The 21,180-nt window shown below is 49.6% G+C and overlaps 1 protein-coding gene across 2 annotated transcripts; it reads left to right on the top strand.

Moving 5' to 3' along the window:
* The first annotated feature begins 12,838 nt into the window (after positions 1-12,838).
* DLX2 (distal-less homeobox 2) lies at positions 12,839-15,040 on the top strand. 2 transcript variants are annotated; one of them, XM_058840019.1, is made up of 3 exons: positions 12,839-13,290; positions 13,492-13,676; positions 13,936-15,040. In XM_058840019.1, the coding sequence occupies exons 1-3, from the start codon at positions 12,966-12,968 to the stop codon at positions 14,248-14,250; spliced, it is 825 nt and encodes a 274-aa protein (XP_058696002.1). In that variant the 5' UTR covers positions 12,839-12,965; the 3' UTR covers positions 14,251-15,040. The 2 variants fall into 2 exon arrangements, with proteins under 2 accessions (XP_058696002.1, XP_058696001.1); XM_058840018.1 differs by having other exon boundaries at positions 13,489-13,676.
* Positions 15,041-21,180: the final 6,140 nt, after the last annotated feature.

Here is a 21,180-nt window from a genome sequence, read left to right as displayed (position 1 = left end):
CATTTCCATAGAAGTAGGAAAAGGCAACATGTTAGCAAATATGTAAAAGGATAGCCTTGGGTAATCTGGCTATACAGGTATTTCCAAGTTCTTTTCTTACACAGCCTCAGGGAAGGGGATAGAGTTCCCACGTCAACCCTACTCCACAAATCAGAACAACTCCAAAGACACTAGGGAAGCCATGGTGTTTACAATCTCTATATTGCACTGCCAAATCTACAGTCACACTCCTGAATGGCCAATGATACCCTGAAATGGCCAAGAGTCTGGCCCATAAATCAATAAAAATCAACAGGGAAAGCTGTTATGCATGGCAATCCAAGAATCCACTGAAGACACTACTATGTAACTCACCCAAATACCAAGGGAAAATGTTTCCTAAACATTAAACGGGAAAATTTCTCAAGAAATAAATGCATCCAGTGTTTCCTGCCCTGCCCCAGAGTACATACTTCTCCCTGAGATATGTGTAATTTCAAGTTAGCCAAGTCTCTAATTAATCTGCTGTGCACAATTTATCAACTCTGTTGTTTTTCAAGGTTTAACGTTATTGGGAGTTAACAGCAAGGGTGTATGAGTTCCATTGTACTTACAACATACTTCAGCATTGCTGACCCCAAGTTTTTGTAGTCTTGTGTTGCTGCTCCTCACTGTCTTCCAAGAGCTTTGCTCTCCAACAGTCCTGGTTTAACAAACAGCCCCTTCCTCTCCTCCTAATCACAGTGTCACAGTGGAGCTTAGATTATCAAATCTTTATCTTGTTCTGAGGTGCAACTTCCCTCCTGAAAAAAAAGTTCTGTTTAAACAAAAACAATCACACCTTACATAATAAAGGCTGTTTGAGATTAATGTACATTTTACAAAGTAGATGGTTGCATTCTTGCAATATAAGCCAGTTCTCAGAGTCTTCTTTGCTGCATCCATGTGGGATGTTCAATACAACAGCCTCATTGTAATCACACAACTTTGGCCTTGTGTTGGAAAAAAAGAGAGCTTCCAGAACTGCAGAAAGATCAGAGGTTGAAGCCAGGCATTAATGACCCAATAGGCAGAGGTCTAAAAGTCAGCAAACCCCCTAACCCTTGAGCACAGCTTTTAGTTCATTTGCTGTTGTTTTCAGATTACTGCAGCTTCTTTGTTTCTTCTCAGTTCTCATTTTGCATTTTTGTATCAAATTACAGATTCCCTTTTTTTCTTGAAGTGTAAAAATTAGGATCCTAGAATTTTATTTCTTCTCACTTGTTGCCCTTTGTGGTCGTGCAGTGACTTCATTTGAGGCTTCCAAAATAAAATCTGGAACTGGTGTTACAGACAACAGCTGTGGTTGACAGACACTACTACCAGTATCTCAGTCAGCCTTGAAAGCAAGCTTATTGATTGTTGAGTACTGCTTATCAGCTTCAACAGTTACTGACTTACTGGAAGTAATAAAAAAAACCCCAAAGTCTTAGCATCTAAACAAAGAAGCAAATGCCCTCAAAAGTCTCCTGTGCAGTGAAACTGAAGTGCTCATAGAACATATAATTAACATACATACTACCACTATTTAAGTTGAACAGGAAATAGGAAGCTATTATTTTCTGCTGCACAGCTTTCTCTGTAATGCTAATACATTAGCATTCCTTGCCTAATATAAAAGGTGTTAATGTTCACTGGACCGTGAGGTAAGGACCGTGGGGTTCTTACCTGAAAATAAAATTGTCACAGTGTCTAGTTGTTCTCAGAGTAGCACTAGAGTGTTTGAATGACTGTAAGTTTTCTTAATGCTCCAGACTATTTTGTAAAACAGACTCTTGATTTTTCAGACAAAAGAAAGTGGTTTGGAGAAATTACTGCTTTAAGTTTTTATCCCTGAAGTCATTAATTATTTTCTTGCTGGCATTAAGTCGAGACACTGTTTTGCCCATGCAGACACATATTGTAATCTCTTTGATTCCATTGCAATAACTAAGGTGTATTTGAAGTAAACTTATCATTCAAAGGCACAAGAAAAAGGGGAAAACTGCTATACATCTATATAATAGAGAAGAAGCTACTTAATTTCAAGTGACTTAGTTTGAATTAAAATACTTGTTAAAATTGCCACCCTCCAATCTTGATCAAGTACATTTCAGAGGTATAAATCCAAGTAATCTGGAAACTGCCTGAATGTATGAAGTAAGAAGGATAAAACTACTTTATTAGTTCTCAGATAGCTAAGTAGAAACAAGCTCAGAAAAGTTCTACTCATTGTGGCTCGTGCTCAGTCAAAACTGGCAGTAGCTAAATAGAGCAAGTATTAGTGAAAGTACTCAGGCTCAACAATTAAAACAGTATCACATCAAGGAACACAGTCATCCACTCACACACACCATCTCTTTGATGATTCAGCCAGTGCTTAGCACATCATTTACGATAAACAGCATGTATTCTTTATGCATAATGTCATAGCCTGTTATTTCTCTAAGTCTTCTCCTCTCACAAGTTTTACACACAGCCATGAAGCAGTGCTGTGGAGAGCATGCTGGCAGCAATACAAAGATCTCACTGATGTGAAAGGCAAAGCCTTTGTTATAAGCTGGTTGGTCAAACTGCCAAGTAATGCTGTTTGCTAATGCTATGTATTACTAAACACTGTTCCTCTGTGTGTGTGATCTTTAATGCTAATACGTTGTTTGATGAAGCAATATGTAATAATAATAGAGAATATTTTAATGAAGTAATCCATTATTTGATAGGTATGCTCTATCCTGATATGCAATATGTAATTTCTACTGAAATGTAATTCCCAGTTTATGACATTCAATGCTAGAGATATGAAGTAGAACTGCTATAATCTATCAAATCAAAACAATTTTCAAATCAGGTGGGGTCCAGATCTTTGCTTGGCAACACATTTGTAGACATCATACTAGAGATCTGTGACAGTGCCTTGCTCTTGTTTTAATTTTACTGTACCTCAGAACAGGTCACAGCATTAAGTTACTGGACATCAGCCACAAATCCTAGAAGGGTTTGGGCTGGAAGGGATCTCAAAGACAATCTAGTTCCAGCCCCTCTGCCATAGGTAGGGGCACCTTCCACTAGACCAGTTTTCTTCACCTCCTTTCACCCACCCCTTAATGTCCCCACAGTGCACATGTCCCACTGGCTTTGCCACATTTCTCCCCACGGGTCCAGTACCCTGCCAGGGTGGACACTGGAGCAACGGGCCCCACTGAGGAGGAGGGATCATAGTGCAGAGCTGTCCTCTGCAACTGTTTTGGCTGCATGGGAGTCTCCTCCCTGGCTTCTGACTCCTCTATGCATTCACCCAGAGCCAGAGGCAGCATGACAAGGAGATGAGCCCTAGTAGCATGGGACAGCAGCACCTATGGCTGTACCCAGCTCACAAATTCCCTACCCTAACTCTAGAACCGGTTTAGCACAAAAAAAATGCTTTTTTGACCAAAACCACTCTGAAAATTACAGAGACAGAAACCTTTCCCAAACTCTGTATTCAACATATTGTATAAAAGAAAAAGTTGTAGACCTTTATGCTTTGAGGAGGATTTTCTGAAGTCTTGTTCTCACAGATGTGATACCAGAACTTTGGAAATATCCCAAGAAATTAAAGGTTTTTCAAGCTCAGGTGAAGTACTAATTCAGGAAACAATCCATGAGAGGGAGGTATTTAAAGCAACATTTATAAATCTGCAGTGCAGCCAACTGGGCACATTTAGAAGGCACCAATCTATTAACCATTTTGTTACAATAGTGATGTTTGTTCAAGAGATACTGCCATGCTCCAGTGAAGCACACCAGACACGTTCAGTAATGGCATGGTTTTGAAATCCCAATTTCATGCAAAAGAAAGTTCAGGCATTGCTTTTCTCCTTCAGGCAAGAGTGGAAATTCCTGATGCAAGTAGGGAATTGCACAGGGATACTTCTCTTCATGAACACAGTGTGTATATTAAGTCCAAACACGACCTTCAGAAAACCTCCTGAAGGAACTGCATTAAGTCTACAAGGTGGTTGCTGTTCCCTCTGCAGGTTCTGTAGAAGATTAGCACAGATTTCCTGATATTACCCTTAAGTACAGCTTAAAGCTACTTGAAAAAATTGTTAAAAGTATTTTTCACGTTCTTCATGAAGACTGTTGTGGTTTACACTGACTCCAGTTTTAATTTTCCATTTTCAAAAATGCATACTGGAAGGGAGTGAGGATGCAAGAGGATAACCATTGTTATTGTAAAAGAGATTTTTCTGCCAGCATTCATAAGTATATAGGCATATTTTTCACCTTCAGATACCATCACCAGGGAAAAAGACTAAGTAAAAATGGTATAAGAAAGAATGGATTTTAAGATGAACTAAAATTAAAGAAATTATTTATTACTGATTTCCTGGTTTAACAAGAGGCATTAGATTTGTGTCCAAAACATCACATTGACTCCATCAGGTGAGGTGCTGTAAAAAATAAAAAAAAGCATGACAGACAACAAGAAAACAGCTAGTTGTCAGACGTATCACCTGAAAAACGAAAGGTCCAATTTGTTTACCTACCTACAATACACTTAAACAACTGCTGGGCAGCATATGAAACAAGCAAGGCAAAAGGGCAGAAGCTGGCGCAGCAGCCTTACTTACCTTTGCTGTCAGTTCACTAAATCATCAATGGTAATGCATTTGTTACAGCTTGGTATTTCTTTGAATAACTGCTAGTTACAACACAAAGTTATTATTAAATATCTGCAGAACTCTAAGAACCTTAACTAGCTAACTAGGTCATGTAAACCAGGGATCAACAAAAACAGATTTTCTTTTAAAAGAGAGATACTCTCACAAGCTCTTTACTTATATCTCTCCAGTTCTCCCTAGAACAGTGAGGACACTTTCAGAATTCAAAAGCGTTCACTGTCTTCTTCACACATAACAAAAATGTTTAATAACAGTAAAGTAAAAACTTTCACCATGTCCAACATGGTGGCTCCAAAGGTGGACATGCCACTAGCCAAGGCTGGGCCAACTAGAAACTGTGGTAATGCCTCTGCAATAACGTATTTGAGAAGGAATCAAAAGTTGTGGCACAGTTTTAATTGTGACTAGAGAAGAGCAGAGTGAGACATGTGAGAAGAACAGACACCAAGGTCAGCAAAGGAGGGGCAGGAGGTGCTCCAGGCACCTGAGCTGAGATTCCTCTGCAGCCTGTGGTGAGGACTATAGTGAAGCAGCTGTACCCCTGCAGCCCATGGAGATCCACAGGGATGAAGAGATCCACCTGCAGCAAGAGGAGGAGCCCCACACTGGAGCAGGTGGATGCCTAGAGGTGCTGTGAGCCCTTGGGAGACCCAGGGAGAGAAGGGCCCTGCCCCCAGACTGGAGCAGCCTGTTCTTCTGACTTCAAAACACACATTGTGATTTTCAGAGGTACTGAAAATCTAAAGCAACTGGATATAGTTATTGTAGCTATAAAAAATTCCTAAGGAAAGCATCACTGCCACTGCCTAAATGTAACATCACAGTCTTAGTAAAGCATTAAGTCCCAGCCCTAACGCAGAGCTCCTTATGCTTTATACTTTTTAAGAATTATAGAATAGTTTGGGTTGGAAGGGGCCTTAAAGACAACCTAGTCCCATCACCCCTGCTGTGGGCAGGGACAGTTTCCACTAGACCAGACTGTGCTAAGTCCTATCCAACCTGACCTTGAACACTTGTAGGAGTGGGGCACATATCCTTGTGCAGTATCAGCCCCAGGCTGATCCAACACATATGGTACATGCAAAGTTTTGGGACACATATGCTATTCAGAAGCCAGGGTGTAAGTTTTACTACTGTAGTTATTCTCTGCACCAGCTTCCCACTTGGATGCATTTATTGAGCAGAACGCCTCACTTCTGCTTAAATTAAACCATATCTAAAGCAAGGTATCCTAAAAGCCCAAAAACATTACTTTTACTTTCACCCCTTAATTTGATGCCACCAGTATTGTTCAGACAAGCTGTTAGGATAAATATGCCACCTCACTTTCTTGGTCAACAGGCATACCTCCCGTAGCAGGCTTTTAAAAGTGTACAGAAAACTATCTATCTTTCTGAATAAATTCTCATTCTAATTTCAGCAACAAAATTGCACTCACATGGAATGAATAATTGTTACTTAAGAAAAATCGAGTCTTGTCCATACCAAATCTTTGGAAGTTAAAAGAGAACTCAGACCTAAAGCAAGCAAATCAAGAAAAGCAATTTCTTTTTAACCCTTCTCCCTCCATCAGACTAGATGTTAAGTGGTTGCCCTGACAAATAAGCATTGGAAATATAAAAATAAATGCTAAAACCTGCAACATATAAAATAGCATATTTAAGAAGTATATCAAGCTTTGTACTACAGGACAAATGGCCTATCAGGATGCATCAGCATGGAACAGTGGGGACACCCTGTGGCCACGTAGATTCTTTACACCTTAATGTTCACATCCTTAATCCATTTTTCAACAACTTTTGCAAATTACATGCAAAGTCACATAAGGACTGAGTCATGAGAGGTCCTGAAGGCAATAGAATTTACATAGCTAATTTCCCACCTACCACTTTGTCTCTGCCGTTGCTCTGCTCTCTCAGTTTTTAAGATCTTTTCTTCTTAGATATTTTCTTAGCTTCCAAACTGAAAAAAAAAAAAATTAAAAAAAAAAAATTAAGGAGCTTGAGCTGACAGTAATGCATACAGGTAAAAAGCAACATTCTAATTTAATTTCTTAAATATACAGTAGTGTTCATAAAAGGCATTCTCAGATCTAGGCATTCTGCCAACAGGAAAAATACTGTGAGATGAAATACATGTGCAAATCACCTGCCAATATTTTAAGGGAAGCAACCAAAAGAAAAACAAAAGGCCAGTAACTTGTGAACTCTTGTGTTCCTTTCACCCCTTTCCTTCCAAGGGAGAAGCAGTTTCAAGATAGATATGTGTGCAGATAGGAGATTGAACACTCCTCACAGACAATTCCCTGTTTTCATACTTACACAACAGACTTCATCTACACAGCCTCAAGAAAAGGTCCCCCAGCCAGTTCATGGGACAGCTGTAGCTTCACCAGTCAAGGTCATAGCAACACACTCACTTCTGATCACAATTACTTCACCACTTTAAAAAAAAAAGAAGCAAATTAACTTTTAAGATTTGTATGTGCATATTTTCTCACTACAGGTTTCTTTTAAATTTACAATTTTGAGCAATTAATCATTCCTACTTAAGATACCTACAAAGGCTGGGAATAGCCAGTGCCAAATCCCAGAGCAAGTATAAGTGTCTGAGTATTCCCATGAAGAGATTCTGCAGTTTCCATGGTCCACAATTTGAGTCAATTTAGTGCAGCATTGCAGATGGGAATGTCACAATCTAGGATTTGCCCCAAGTACTTTGCAGCTGTACAATCCATTCACAAGACCGGTTCTTGTACACATCTTCTTTAAAGAAAACACACAACTTATCCTTCCAAGCAAGACATTCCTGTTTTCCATCAGGAACAGACTTTTTTATTTCCCAGTCATAGGAGGTGTCAACTCAAACAAGATCCTGCAGAAGAAAACACACTCCACACCTCAGGCAGTTCACTGGCACTACAAATCAAAATTCATCCAGTAACCAAAGGTGATGTAGCATTTCTGAGCTCTAAACACCATTGTGCACTAAAATGAGCCCTTAAAATAATCACATTTAAGCTAACGCCAAAGCAGCCTTGGTTATTCTCAGTGTTAAAGTTTGGTTAAACTGTGCTTAGACTGCACAGGTAAAGGTTGTACAGATGTAAGAGTCAAGGAAACAAAAAGTTCTCTACTACCTGTACAAAACAAGAGTTCATAATGATACAAACGATCAACTCAGCTTAAATCTGCTCCCACAAAATACGCCTCTCATCTTCTCTCACACTTGTAATCTACAGCAATATTAGAAATTACCTAATGATTCATCTTGAAAGCATTTTTCATGCATGTTCTTACTAAAGATTTTTTTTTTCATCTAAATATTCACACACAAAACACTTCCAACAAAGATTTTCCTATTGGCTGAACCTGAGTGTGCTCAAATCCACTACAAACTGGGCTCACAAGCACTTGCCTCAGAGTATATGTGTACCTGCAACCATGATGGCCCAGCCTCTGGCCAGTTAACATTCCCACAAAGATTGCTTTCTAGCTATTCTACCAATCTCATTCTATTAAGGGAAAAAAAAAAATCCACACAACCACCACAAAAAAGCACACAGTTTTTGGTTTTTGTCAGTAGTATTACTTTTGATACATCTGGTAAAGAAAAAAAACAAAACCTGGAAGCCCCAGAGATGATCAGAACATGTTCAAGGGCCCTACTGCAGAACAAGGTAGAATTTCAATCTTAAAGGAGGCAAGAGGGACTGTTTGGGCATGCTCTGCTTTATACCCAAAACCCACAAGGACTGCTGCTCTACTGCCTTCAGGTTCTGCACACAGACCTTCCTTCCCACACCAAGCATCTGCAGAAATTATTAGACCCAAGAATATGCTCATATTAGACATTCACCCCAATGCATCAGGCTGTGCACTTCCTCAGCATTGTACAAAGAAACAACTGAGAGACACCTGTGCTAAATAACACCAGACTAATCCACTATTAAAAGTCACCGTTTGTGCTCCAGTCTGCAAAGGTTTCTGCTGAAGAAAAGTGCTGAGCTGCCACTGAATCATCACTGAGAAAGATAATCTGAGACCAAGACAGCTTAATAAACAACTCTGAAAGGATTTTACAGAACCCATGTCTCATGTCATGCTTGTATAAGCTGTTTACAACAAGGGGCTAAGAAAGGAATCCTCAGGGAGCCACACAAGGGGGCATATTCTTCTCAGAAGAGTTATGTGATTTTTGGAATGAAGAATCTGATGTATAGATGAATGAGACAATAAACAGTTTTTAGAGAGGAAAACGATAACACTGGATTCTGAAACTAAGCACAGCAGGTAGCAAGCTTACAAGGGTGTTGAAAAGATTCATACAATTTCCCAAAAGCTGATATACTTAATCCCTCGGAAAAGGAAGATTGAACTGTTACTATCACTCTCAAGCGTAATACCAGATTTCATGAGTACAATGCAAGCATAAATCCTTCTCATGGCTTCACCTGGCACATGATTTATATTACTCTTCAATTATTAAGGCAAACACTCAGGACTATACCATGCATTATATCACTATAAATCCACTGAAAGCATTTCCCTTAGCCATGGAAAGAAATCCATACTTGTTAACATACTACTACAGTAGAGACTACTGTCCAACTGCTTTTGTGCAATAGTATCAGAAATAACAGGCCAGTCTCTTAAGATTCACCACATTCTTGCTGAAGTAAGTGAAATGGTTCAGTCAAATGTGGATCCTAATGAGTAAAATAATATTTAAAAATACAGCAGATTAAAAATTAACCTAATTCTTAATGTTAAATGCAGTTCTCTTCAAGTGAAACTTGAGATAAAACACTGTGTAACAACTTGTTTCATTGATCCCTAGGTTACATCTATACCACATACATACAGTCAGGACACCAGCCCTTAAGTGCTTTCACATTTTTCTCAGATGAAGTCTATTTCAGGAAGAGAATCATAGGAATAATAGTTAATAAAAGCATTAAACAAACTATACCAACCCAGAGTTACCACAGCCATTTTTATGAATCATATACAACTGCCTTTTTTGAAAATAATAAAAAAAATAATACAAGCTGGTCAGTTGGAGATTATGATGATTTCAAAGACCGGTGGTCCTCTCTTGTTTTTATACACACTGTGTTTACTATACTTGATAAACAAACTATGTCCACTGTCAGCATGAGCATGCTTCTAAAACAAACAAGTCAACAACAACAAAGCCAGCTCAATTGTTTTGTTGCCTCTGGCAATAAGTTCTGTATATTCATATAAACATCACGACCAAAACTTTCGACCACTGAACTGCTCTGCAGCGAGAAGGCAAGCATCCTTCTCCGTCTGCAACTGAATGAACAATGTGTATAAGATATATATTTTGTAACACACAAACATTCCTTCTCACAGGATATAAATAATAACACATTATCTACTACACCAAAACCAAGAGGGATTGCCAAGTATTAACAGCGGGTACACAAAACACTCCTACTCCCCTCTGATCTTACCCTGACTCCCCAGTCTCTCTGGGTCTTTTCTAATTACCCAGCCATGTAACATTCACAATTCCCAAAGCAGGGACAACCAAAAAAAAAAAAAAAAAAAAAATTAAAATTACATAGCTCAACACAAGAACATGAAAACACATAAACTCTGGATCAGCCTAATACCATTATTTTTTAAACTCCTAATAATACTATGACTGATTCAGAGAAGTGTGTCGTAAAATATTCATGGTAGTCAAGTTGTCTCTCACCTAAAACAAGCCTTTCTCCTTCCTTCCTGCTGCCTGATGTCATTGCTCCCTTAGTCATGCCTTTTTTATACAAGTTGGTGTTTAAAACAACTACCTCACAAAAAAAAAAAAAAAAAAAAGTTCAAGTAAATTAGAAATAACAAAATCAGATCTACAAGATCAGCCATGTGAATAAATTAAAAGTTAACTCCCCAGTGGAGATTCCAGCAAGTCTGTGCCTCCACATAGGCAAAACAAACTGCAGAAACAAAGCCATAAGACTCTGGATAAGCTATCATTTGACAATCCATTTAAATTTGTGAGTCCTGCATCAGCTTATGAGGAACAACTTGCACAAGAAAGACTATTCATCTAAGCTGAAGCAAACAAAATCATGTCCTTTAATTTTTGTACAGATCACTATATACATGTTGTATAGCACGTTTAATTTAAAAATAAAAATTGCCGCATCGAAAGACAAATTCCCTAGTAAGTCCTTTGCTTTGTTAAATCCTCAGTATGAGATGAAATGTTCTTTTTCCTTTGTATTTTTAAACTATCTCACACGCTTCAAAACGTGAGTAATGAAGGGTAGCTGGTTGTCCCGCTGTTTGCCGAGAGCCACCAAACGCTGTCTGCCCCTCTTCCGTGCCAGCCAGCGGCTCTTTCAGACTGCCGGACCTCATCCATCGACGGACAGAAATAGTCCTACAAAGATGTCACTTGGGATAGCAGAACGTTCACGCTGTGGATTACAGAAACCGGTTTCCTTTTGCACTAAGCACCAGCTATATTTAGGAGAGTCAGCAACATGAGAGCCACTGCTGCGGGCACCGAGTTCTCTCCGTGACCGCCGCTGCTCCGGCCCCCCGGGCCCCGTTGGCAGCAGGGCCGGGCTCCAGGTTCCGCCGTTATCATGCCGGTTTCCGGGCACGTCGGTTCCCGCGGAGGCCGCGCCCGGGGCTCACCGCCGCCTCAGCCGAGCGCCCCATCTCCCGCAGCCCCACTCCCGGGCCCACCTACCGCTGGCAGACGACCAGGGCCAGCCCCGCTCACCTGCGCTCGCCGCAGCGCCGCCACCCCGCAGGCATAGACGGACAGTCTCCAGCCGCCGTCCTCTTCAAAGCAGCCGAGGCCGGGGCGAGGCCGGCCCGGGCCGGGAGCGGGATGCCCGGCACCGGCGCCGTGAGGGAGCGGTCCCGCCGCGCGGGGAGGGGCGGGACGAGCGCGAGGAGGGGTCCTGTGGGGGCACGCGCGGGCTCGTGAGGCAGGGGGCTCTCGGGGCGCGCGGGGACCGCCAGGTACGCCACGTACCCCCGGCCCTTGCAAACAACCCGACGGCGACCGGTCACTTTTTTCTTTTTTTTTACCAGTTTTTGTGGTAACATTTGCAACTGGTGCCCTCGCACCAGTGCCGCCTCCCTCCATGCCCGCGCTGAACACACGTGAGACTCCCGCAGGGCCGCGGCCGCACCGCGCAGCCCCCGGCAGCGCGGGGTCCTTCCCCCTGAGAAAGGAACGCGCTCCCTGGCAGGCGGACCGGCTCCCCGGCGGGAGAGTCGGGCGGGGGAAATAACATAGAAGAATAAAAATCAGTTCCGAAGCGCTACTCAGCGCACCTGGGGCACCATTCCAGCTGCTGCCCCGCGGCGCTGGCCCCGGCAGAGGGCGGCCAAGGACAGCGCCGCCGTGCCCGACCGACAACCGGCCCGCACGGCCTCGGTGCAACCGCGAGCAGACGGGGCAGGGGGACAGGCGGCTGCTGGCGGGTGCCTGGCCCCTCCGGCCCTGCCGTTGTGCCTGTGCTGCAACAGGCGCAGTCAGTGGCTGCCGTGTGGAGGGACATCCCGCGGGCACCGTCAGCAACTGCTGTAGAAAACACGCGTGCTAGGCGGAATGTCGCCCCTCCGCGTGTTATGTTAAGAAGATTTCACTGGAAAGCTCTGCCACTCTGGCACAGAGAGCTGTGTAACACAGAGTTACTGGTCTCCCGCGAAATGCACGCTCTCCCAGGGTCAGAAGAGCTGAGAGACCCCCAAACGCGGCCACCCAGCTCCGCTCGCCGTCAGGCGCGCCCGCGTGGGGATGCCGCTTACGGGGGGACCGATGCGCGGGCCTTCCCCTGGAGCTGCCGGACATAGGCGGGCACATATCAGACACAGCACGGCAGAAGCGGCCGTGCTGAGCCACGGTCCCGAGCCCTCGCTGCTGCGGATCGGACCGCCCCGTGCAATCAAAGGGGAGGCAGCCTGAGCCGTAGAACCGGGAAGGGCCCGGTCCCCGGCGACGCCCGCGGCCGCTCGTCCCCACGCTCGGCGCCGCTCCCGTCCCGCACTCCGCGAGCCCACGGGGAGCCGGCGCGGGCGGGCTCCGCATTGGCTGTTGCTAGGTGACGTACGCCACGCCACGTGACCGGTGTTAAATGCCGTCCCGGCGGCGCGCGGCGCGCAGAGTCCGTCCCGCTGGCGGCGGCGGGAGCGCGGCTGCACCGCCCCGGCGGAGCGCGGCGAGCATGGTGGCGCGGCTCTGACCGCCTGTCCCCGGTGGGGCCGGCCGCGGGGCGGCGACCCGTGCCCCGGCGGGCGGGGGCGCGGGATGACGGGGGTGCTGGAGAGTCTGATGCCGGACATGCACACCAGCCAGATCTCCGCCGGCAGCTACCACCAGCACGGCGGCCTGCACAAACCGCAGGAGTCCCCCACGCTGCCCGTCTCCACGGCCACCGACAGCAGCTACTACACCAACCAGCAGCACGGGGCAGCGGGCGGGCCGCCCTACGGCCCCGTGAGCTCCTACCCCTACGCGGGCGGCGGCACCGCCCCCTACTCTGCCAAGGCCGCCTACGACGTGGGTTACGGGGGCGCCTACGGCTCCTACGGGCCCTACGGCAGCAGGGCCTCTCCAGCCAACAACGACTCTGGTACGTCCGAACCCCTTGTGGGGGACGGTTCGGTGAGCCTGGCGAGGAGCCGATCGCGGCTCTAGGCGCGGAGTGGGCCGGGAGAGCGCTCGTCCCCTGTGGGTCGCCCCGACGGGGCGGGCGGTGATGCCGAGCTGTGAGAAGGGCCCGGGGTGGCGGGGGCTCCTCGTCTCACTGTGGTTGCCGTTTCTGCCGCAGCAGAGAAGGAAGACTGCGAGCCGGAGATCAGGATCGTAAACGGGAAGCCGAAGAAAGTGCGGAAGCCCCGGACCATCTACTCCAGCTTCCAGCTGGCGGCTCTGCAGCGGCGCTTCCAGAAAACCCAGTACCTCGCCTTGCCCGAGAGAGCGGAGCTGGCGGCCTCCCTCGGCCTCACCCAGACGCAGGTAAGGCTCTCCCGCCGCGGGGCCCGGGGCACGTTCCGTCCCGCCGGGGCCTGTCGCCGTCCAGGGTGTCGGGTGCGAGCGTGGGAGGAAGGCCGGCCCATGGCGCCTCGACGGCCCGGGGTGGGAGTGCAGGCGAAGCGGCAGCGCCGGGAGTACTCGGGGCTGCGAAAGCTGCGCGTCCCTGCCCCGCCGCGGGCGGTCTGGGCGCCGGGAAGGCGCCGCAAGAGGCAGCGGCCGCCTGACGCTCCTTTCCCCGCAGGTAAAGATCTGGTTTCAGAACCGCCGCTCCAAGTTCAAGAAAATGTGGAAAAGCGGAGAGATCCCAGCGGAGCCGCCTCCCCGCCGAAGTTCTTCGCCGCCGTCTCCCTCCTCGCCCCCCGCCTGGGACTTCGCTCCGCACCCACGAACCGCGGGCGGGGCCGGCACTGCCAGCCCCAGCCCCGCCGCCGCTTTCCTCGGTAGTTACTCGTGGTACCCTCCGGCCCCCGGCGGCCCGGCGCATCTGCCGGCGGCCGCTTCCCTCCCGCAGCCGGCGCAGCCCCCGCATCACCACGGCAGCGGCACCATCTTCTAGACACTGTAGAGACTTGAGCCCGCGGGCCGCACCAGGCGGCCGCGGGACACCGACGTGTAGCACTGGTGTTCTGGTGAAGCGTGGCTCCGGCCCCCGCCATCCCGGCGGAGAGGAACCGCTCCGCGCCCCGTCCCGCCCCGTTGCCACCGGCGGTGGGGCCGGTGTGCATTCGACCCCGTGGGGTCCTCCCTCCCGCCGTGAAAACAACCACACTGCGGAACAAGTACTCATCTCCCTCCCTCTTCTCCGTCTATCTTCCACCTCTTCCCCGGCATTTTCATCAAATCACCGGTGCAGAACTCTGGTTAACTTTACTTTTTATTTTTTTAAAGTTGATAGGTGCCTTTGCGGATAACCTCACTTTAATGTTGGGGATTAAAAAATAAAACGATAAAAAAAAAAAGATAAATAATTTTTTATATGTAGATTTAAAACAGAAGCCTCCCGTGTTTAAGGTATCCCTTTTAGCCGTGAACGAAACCGTCCGGCGGGGGCGGGGGCCGGTCGCAGGTGGCGGTGCCTGCGCGGCTCTGGTCCGTACGCTGCCTTCGGGCCGATTTTGTGCCCCGATGGGGCTTCCCCGGGTCGGGCGCCAGCCGCAGCGAGCCCTCCTCTCCACCCCACTCTGCTCTTCCCCTGCCGGCAACCTAGCCAGCGACATGCCCCTGATCTGTTTGATGTCTAGCGTCGTGAAAAGAAAAAAAACGGTATTTTTGGTTATTTATTATGGAAAACTTATACAGTCATTAATGTTTCTTTTACAATAAGCAGAGATTATTTAAATAAATTATTGTTTCCATGGTGCCCACGCTGAGTTTTTGGGGGATGGGGGAGGTTGAGGGTGTCGATTTGGACCCAGGCGTTCGCTGGGAGGGAGAGCTGCGTCCCCTTCACCCCCTCCCCATTGTAACTGTTGCCGCAAGCCTGCAACTTCCCCCTTCCTTCCCCTCTTTCCCGTCTACAATAAAATCTCGCCCCTGACAGTCTTCTCGGCGAGGCCATGAATCACTCAGCGCTGCCTGCAGCAGACCAGAGCTGCCCCCCCGCTTCCCCCTCTCCCGCCTGCTGGCGCCAGCGACATTTCACCCGGGACAGACTCCTGCCGTCTCACAGCTTCCCAAGGCGGTCCGGAGGGGTTTGGGGCAGGGTTGTGCCAGGGATTCGTAGTAGTCTTGGAGCTGGTCCTCGTGTGCGGCCCTGACCCAGAGGCATTTAGCCGTGTCCCACCGGCAATGGCACCCAGACCGGCAACCTGCACGGGCTCTTTGCTTGGAGCAGAGCTGGTGGCTGCCCCAAGCTCCTCTCTGGTGCTTCGAGGGCTGGAGGCACCTACTGGACTCTCTCTGAGATGTGCCCCTCGAGGACTGGAGCCCTCACACCCCTCAAGATGTTCCCCTCTGGGATGCAGCCCTTCACCTTCATCCCACCTAGCTGAAATCCTCTGGGATGTACCTCGTAAGGGCAGCATCCCTCCAGGGTGAACCCCTTTCAAGGCAGCACTCCCTCCAAGCTGCAGCTTCATGGGGTGTATCCCTCGAGGGCTGGATCACTCCAGGATGTAACCCTCTGGAACGCTCTCTGCACCCCTCTGAGCTGAGCCCTCACTTTGATGACCTTTGTTGCATCCTTCGGGCCACCCCGCTCGGGATGCCGCCTCCCGGCTGTGCCCCTCAAGCTGTAACCCTGAGGGACAAAGCCCTGCGGACTGCATCCCTGGAGGCACTGCTGCTGGAAGAAGCAAAAGGAGGTGAAAGAAGGGATCTCTGGCCTTCATCACCGAGAGAACCCTGCCATTCTTGAAGAGGGCACGGAAAGAGAGCCGTGCGGAAGATCCCGTGGCAGACAAGATGATAAAGAAGGCCCAGGCCAGCTTGCCCGGGGTCGGGAATGCGCAGCCTGGCCGAGACTCTTCCGAGAGGCCTTGGCATGAGGAGCCCAGGCGGGGCTGGGGAAAGCGGAGGGGGGCGGCCCCACAAGGAGAGACATCGGGAGGAGGGGGGAAAGAAGGGGGAAAGGAGGGAGGGGGGAAGAAGGGGGGAAAGCGGGAGGGCAGATTGCTTCTGAGAGCTTGGGGAAAGCTTGGGGCGAGGGGAGGCGGGGGTCGAAGGAGGAGTGAAGAAAAACCAAGAATGACGGAGGGACGTTGGAAGACGAGAGTCGGGTGCAAAGAAAGCGAGAGGAGGGAGCGGGACAGACAAAGGGGAAAGCGGCAGCTGCCGTCCAGTGCCGGCGATGACCCGGCGGCGAGAACGGGGACGACAGCCCAGAGCTGCCCCAAGAAAAAGAGGGACGGACCCATCCCATATCTCTCCCCTCCTTCACCCTCCAGCCGGCCGTGGGGAGACCTGGCGGCCTCAGTCGCCCGCTTCGGCCGGGGAGAAGAAACTTCCCCGCTGTCGGACCGCGAAGCACTGGGGCGGCGATCACGGAGCGGGGCGGCACGCGTGGCGAGCAGCAGCGCGGAGCCCCACGCCCCCGTGGTTCGGCAGGAGCTGTGCTCCCGGTAGCGCGGTGCTTCTGCGGGCTACCACGGGGGGCCAGGAGGGGGGGGAGGGGGGATACACCCCTTTGGCAGGTGACAAGTTTTGCCAAATCGGTCGTCCGGAATGCACGAGGAACCCGTGGGCGCTGGCCACGGCCGGGAAGGAGACGATTCCCATTCTTGTTCCATCCTCGTCCCCCCGCCCCATCGTTTTCACAGGCGTTTATGTCAGTTAAATAAAGTTCCCCAGCAAACATCTGCGCCCCGGTCTCTCCTGCCCAGAGTTTCCAGTTCTCAGCATTGCGGGGCGGGCTCCGTGGGGTCGGGCAGGATGCCGACAGCGGCGGGGGGTCCCTGGGACAGGGACCTGCCCAACGCGAGAACGCTGTCGGCGGTCGGGGAGCAGAGCACACCACACCCAGGACGGGAGCCTTCGCGCCTTCTTTCTGTCATTTAGTATTACATTATTTATTTAATTATTACGATTTATTTGCTGCCTGCTGGTAGCAGTCCTCTCTGGGCTGTCCGCACCTGGTATATGCGATGGGGTTTTTCGTGCTTCAGCATCCCCGTATCTCCCAGAGCCCTCCCAGGCTCCGTATTTCACCCGCTGCTCGCATCTCAGATGCGGCTCACACCGTGCAGGGGTCGGCGATACCAAGCGGATGCAGAGGCGCGTTACAGCAGCTCGGGCGCGCACCGCACATTAAGACTTATAGATACGCGTGTGTTCGTAACCTGGTTTTTTCTGCTCCTTTCCTGTCCGATGGGACGGGGCAGGCACCGTAGAGAGCCATGATCCCCCTCACAAGTTGCACGGCGATCGGCCGCCCGGAGCCGGCCAAAGTCGCGGGGAGCAGGATAACCGGGGGGCGAGACATGCCCTGGCCTCCGCAGCACTCCGGGAAGGGTTGCGGAGCGGGGGAGGGAGCCTGGTGGGGGAGCTGGGACGATTCCACCCCGCGTCCCAGGGTTGAGGTTCCCCCTTCCGCCCCCCGTCGGGCCTGGTCCCGGCACCGGACCGGGAGGGACGGCTGAGAGGGAGCGGTCCCGGGGGGGCGACCGGGGTAAGTGACAGCTCCGCGATCAGCCCGGTCCGGGAGGGCGGCACGGCAGCCGCCCGGCCGAGGGGGCACCATCTGCCCCCCCGGAGCACGGGCGGGGCTGGCCGGGCTTGTACCGTGGGGAGGCAATTTACTCATTTGCCCGGTGAAAAGAGAAAGCACGAGAAATTCAATTAAAGCGGCTCTGGCAAAAGGAGTTATTTGAGGCATGAATGTCTCCCCTAAAGCTGCAGCAATCATGTGGCATTAGACACTTCCGGAATCCTATAGCCAACTTGAAAAATCCCAGACCCCTTTTTTCCCTAATTTTTGCTCTGATCTGTAATTTTATCCACATTTGCACTAGTTTGAGCATTCTGGCTCTCCCATCTGAAAGCCTGCAATTACTATATAATTCTTCGCAATTTCACATGTCCTAATATGGACTGTAATTTTTGCGCAAGACAATTTCCTGCTATTTCAAGCATCAACATTGTCAAAGTTGTATGTACATAATAAATGGGAATATCAATGCATAGTTTTTAGCATAACATCTTGACTCCTCGATAATTATATCCGTTCGGAGCCTACGCAGAATTAGCCTGAATTGCATGGTAACTGCTGCTGCTTTAAAATTTTTAAAAATTACTCATAATTTTCCCAAAGATTACCAAGATCTCGAGTGCACAATGTCATCAGCGTAATGAAGAGTAAACATTTATGCTAATAATCTGCAATTTTTTTCATCAGCTATAAAGACAGAGGCTATATAGCAGAAAATTTCAGTCATATTCTGCAAGAGCAGAGCTGCAAAAAGGCTGCTGCGCTCAGAGGCATGTGCATCTCTGGGGGATCTCAATCCACATTTGCACTCTCAGGATATTATTATTGTGCTCGGCTTTTTTTTTTTTTTTTTTTTTTTTTTTTTCCTTTCCATTTCTTTCTCCCTCCCCGATCCTCTCCCTCTCTCTCACACTCTCTCGTTCTTCTAACTTTCGTAGCAAAAAGCCGCGTTCGGTCCTTTGGTTTGTTGTAAAGCAAAGACTTGTGCCCAGAGCCTCAGGGACTGAGGCGGAAGGTAAGGGTGGCGACACAGGCTCCTTTCTCGCGGGGGTAGGTGAGTGTACGGGGCGCAACGTGGACGGATGCCCCGCGCGGCCGGGAGACGGGGGGGAAATACCGGCGGCGGCTCCGCTGACCCAGCCTCCCCCCAAAACTTCCCGCCGGCGGCACCGGGGCGAGGAAGGCAGTGGGACGGCGGGCCGGGCGATGGGGATGCCGCTCACAGCGGAGCCGAGCTGCGCCGCGCCGGAGCATCCCGCGGGCCGAGCCGCGGCGAGCCGCGGAGCCCGGCGCGGGCAGAGAGTGCGGTCGGGGCGGCGCGGGGGCACTCGCCGCCCGGGACTGCCGCGCTGCCGGGGGCTGCCGGCGCCGGCGAGCGCTCGCTTTCCGCGGTGGTTTCGTGGTGTGCGTTTGTCGGTTCTTTGCGAAGGGGAGCGTTACTGCCCGGTCCCGAGCCGGGAGGCGGGGGGGGAAAGGAGCCGGCGCGGGGGGGACATGGCACTTTTTCACTGGCATGAGAGTGGCGGTGGCGGCAGGAGCGGGGTAGGAGGGCGGCGGCGGAGAGAGAGGAGCGGGCGGCGGCGGGGATTTCTCATCCCCCTCTGTCAAACGAAGGGAGCAAATTCCGAATGCAAACGGGCTTGGGCTCTGATATTTGATTTTTTTCTAGTTTCAGGGGCCGCTCTGTGCTCTGCAATTAGATTGACACATGTACAACATCCCCAGCTATTCAAGGGGGTTCGCAGGGACACTCCAAGGGGATTTTTTTTCCCTTTTTCTTTTTGGGTGGAAGATATTAAAGAGGTATCTGTTGTTTGGCAATTTTGCTAAGTCTGTCTTCATTACTTCAACATTGTGCATTTGCTAATTTGGAAGCCCCTTCCTATTGACAGCTCTGCTCCATACACCTGCAAGCAATTTGCAGAGCTCCAATATAGGAGAATTGCGGAGATGGCAGCTCGCACCTATTTTATTTTTTTTTCTTCGCTTTTCTCAATGCACAGCAAATTTGGCTTTCAGTGCGTTATCTCTTTTGTTAATGCAAAAAGATTCCCTGGGCGAAAAAATTGCTCATAATTACCAGAGAGATGGGGAAACTGCATTAGAATAAATAAACCTGAAATTACTGTAATTATGTTGTGTTTGATGGGCTCGGCTTGTAATCAAGAAGAGAATACAGTGAAATGATGCTGACCCTCTTGGGTTTGCAGCTGTACGCGCACTTTGGGGTCTTTTTTTGCAGAAAAGAGTCATTTTGATCATCATTAAGCTGTGTGTAACCTATTTCAGAAGTGTTTGAAAATGAGGGGCACTTTTTTTTTTTTTCCACCAACAAGGAAAAATATATCCCAAAATTACATTTTGCCATTTACAGGCTCATCCATAAGGTTGTATTTGCCGGGTGACAATTGGTAAAGGTATAATATTCGAAATCAGGGCTTAATCATTGTAATGAGGTATTGTTTCAATATAAGCACCTTTGGATTATTCATAGTTTAATTAATATCCTCATTATGAAAATCTTCGAATCAGATATTTGATGAACTACTTGTCGGCAACAAGGCAGAATTAATTAGGCCTGTATTGAGATTAACATTTTCAAATGTACAATTATAATAGCCTCTAACTCAAGACCGCCTCGCTGAGAGAAAACTGATAATTTCTCTATTTGAACTGTTAGCAAGACGTTATTGAATTAGGAGACGCTAATATATCTTTAAAGCCCTCCGAGCTGCTTGACCACCCCGCTTCGGCCCGGTGAAAGGCGTTTGGTGTCCGGCAGAGCGGCCGCGGGAGCTGTGCGGGTGTTGGGGCGCTACGGGGCAGCGGAGCCGGAGGGCTCCGCTCGGGACTTCGGGCCGCTGGGGACCGGACTCGTGCCGTGGCACTGCGGGAAACGCGGAGCGGCGGAGAGTTTTCCATGCTGGATACGGAACCCCCGGGGGCCGCCGCGCCGCGAGTGCGCGCTCGGGCGGATACTGCGCGCCGGCCCCGCGCACTGGCGAGTGGGTGCGTATCTCGGGGCGAGTGAGCATAGCCTCCGCGGGGCTGCAGAGCCGATCCTTCGCGGAACCTGCCGCAGAGATGCGCGCGGGCAGCCGGCAGAGCCCAAGCGCTTTACCCGCCCCAGCAATAGCCACGGGTTGTGCCCGGCGCCGCTCCAGCCCGGGGAGCGGGCACGGCTAGGTCCGGGGCTGGGGATGACCGCGGCGGTACCGGCAGAGCTTCGCCTCCAGTGGGATGCGAGGGTAGGCAGCCGAGTCGGCTGTCGGGACGGGGGCCGGGGCTCTGCCGGCCTGACTACGTCCCCCTCCCGTCCCCGCAGCTGTGCCCGGTTCACCC

Source organism: Poecile atricapillus, chromosome 5 (genome assembly GCF_030490865.1).
Source record: "Poecile atricapillus isolate bPoeAtr1 chromosome 5, bPoeAtr1.hap1, whole genome shotgun sequence".
NCBI classification, from domain to species: Eukaryota; Metazoa; Chordata; class Aves; order Passeriformes; family Paridae; genus Poecile; species Poecile atricapillus.
The sequence above is the reverse complement of the archived record's forward strand: the minus strand, read 5'-3'. Positions and strand labels throughout refer to the sequence as shown.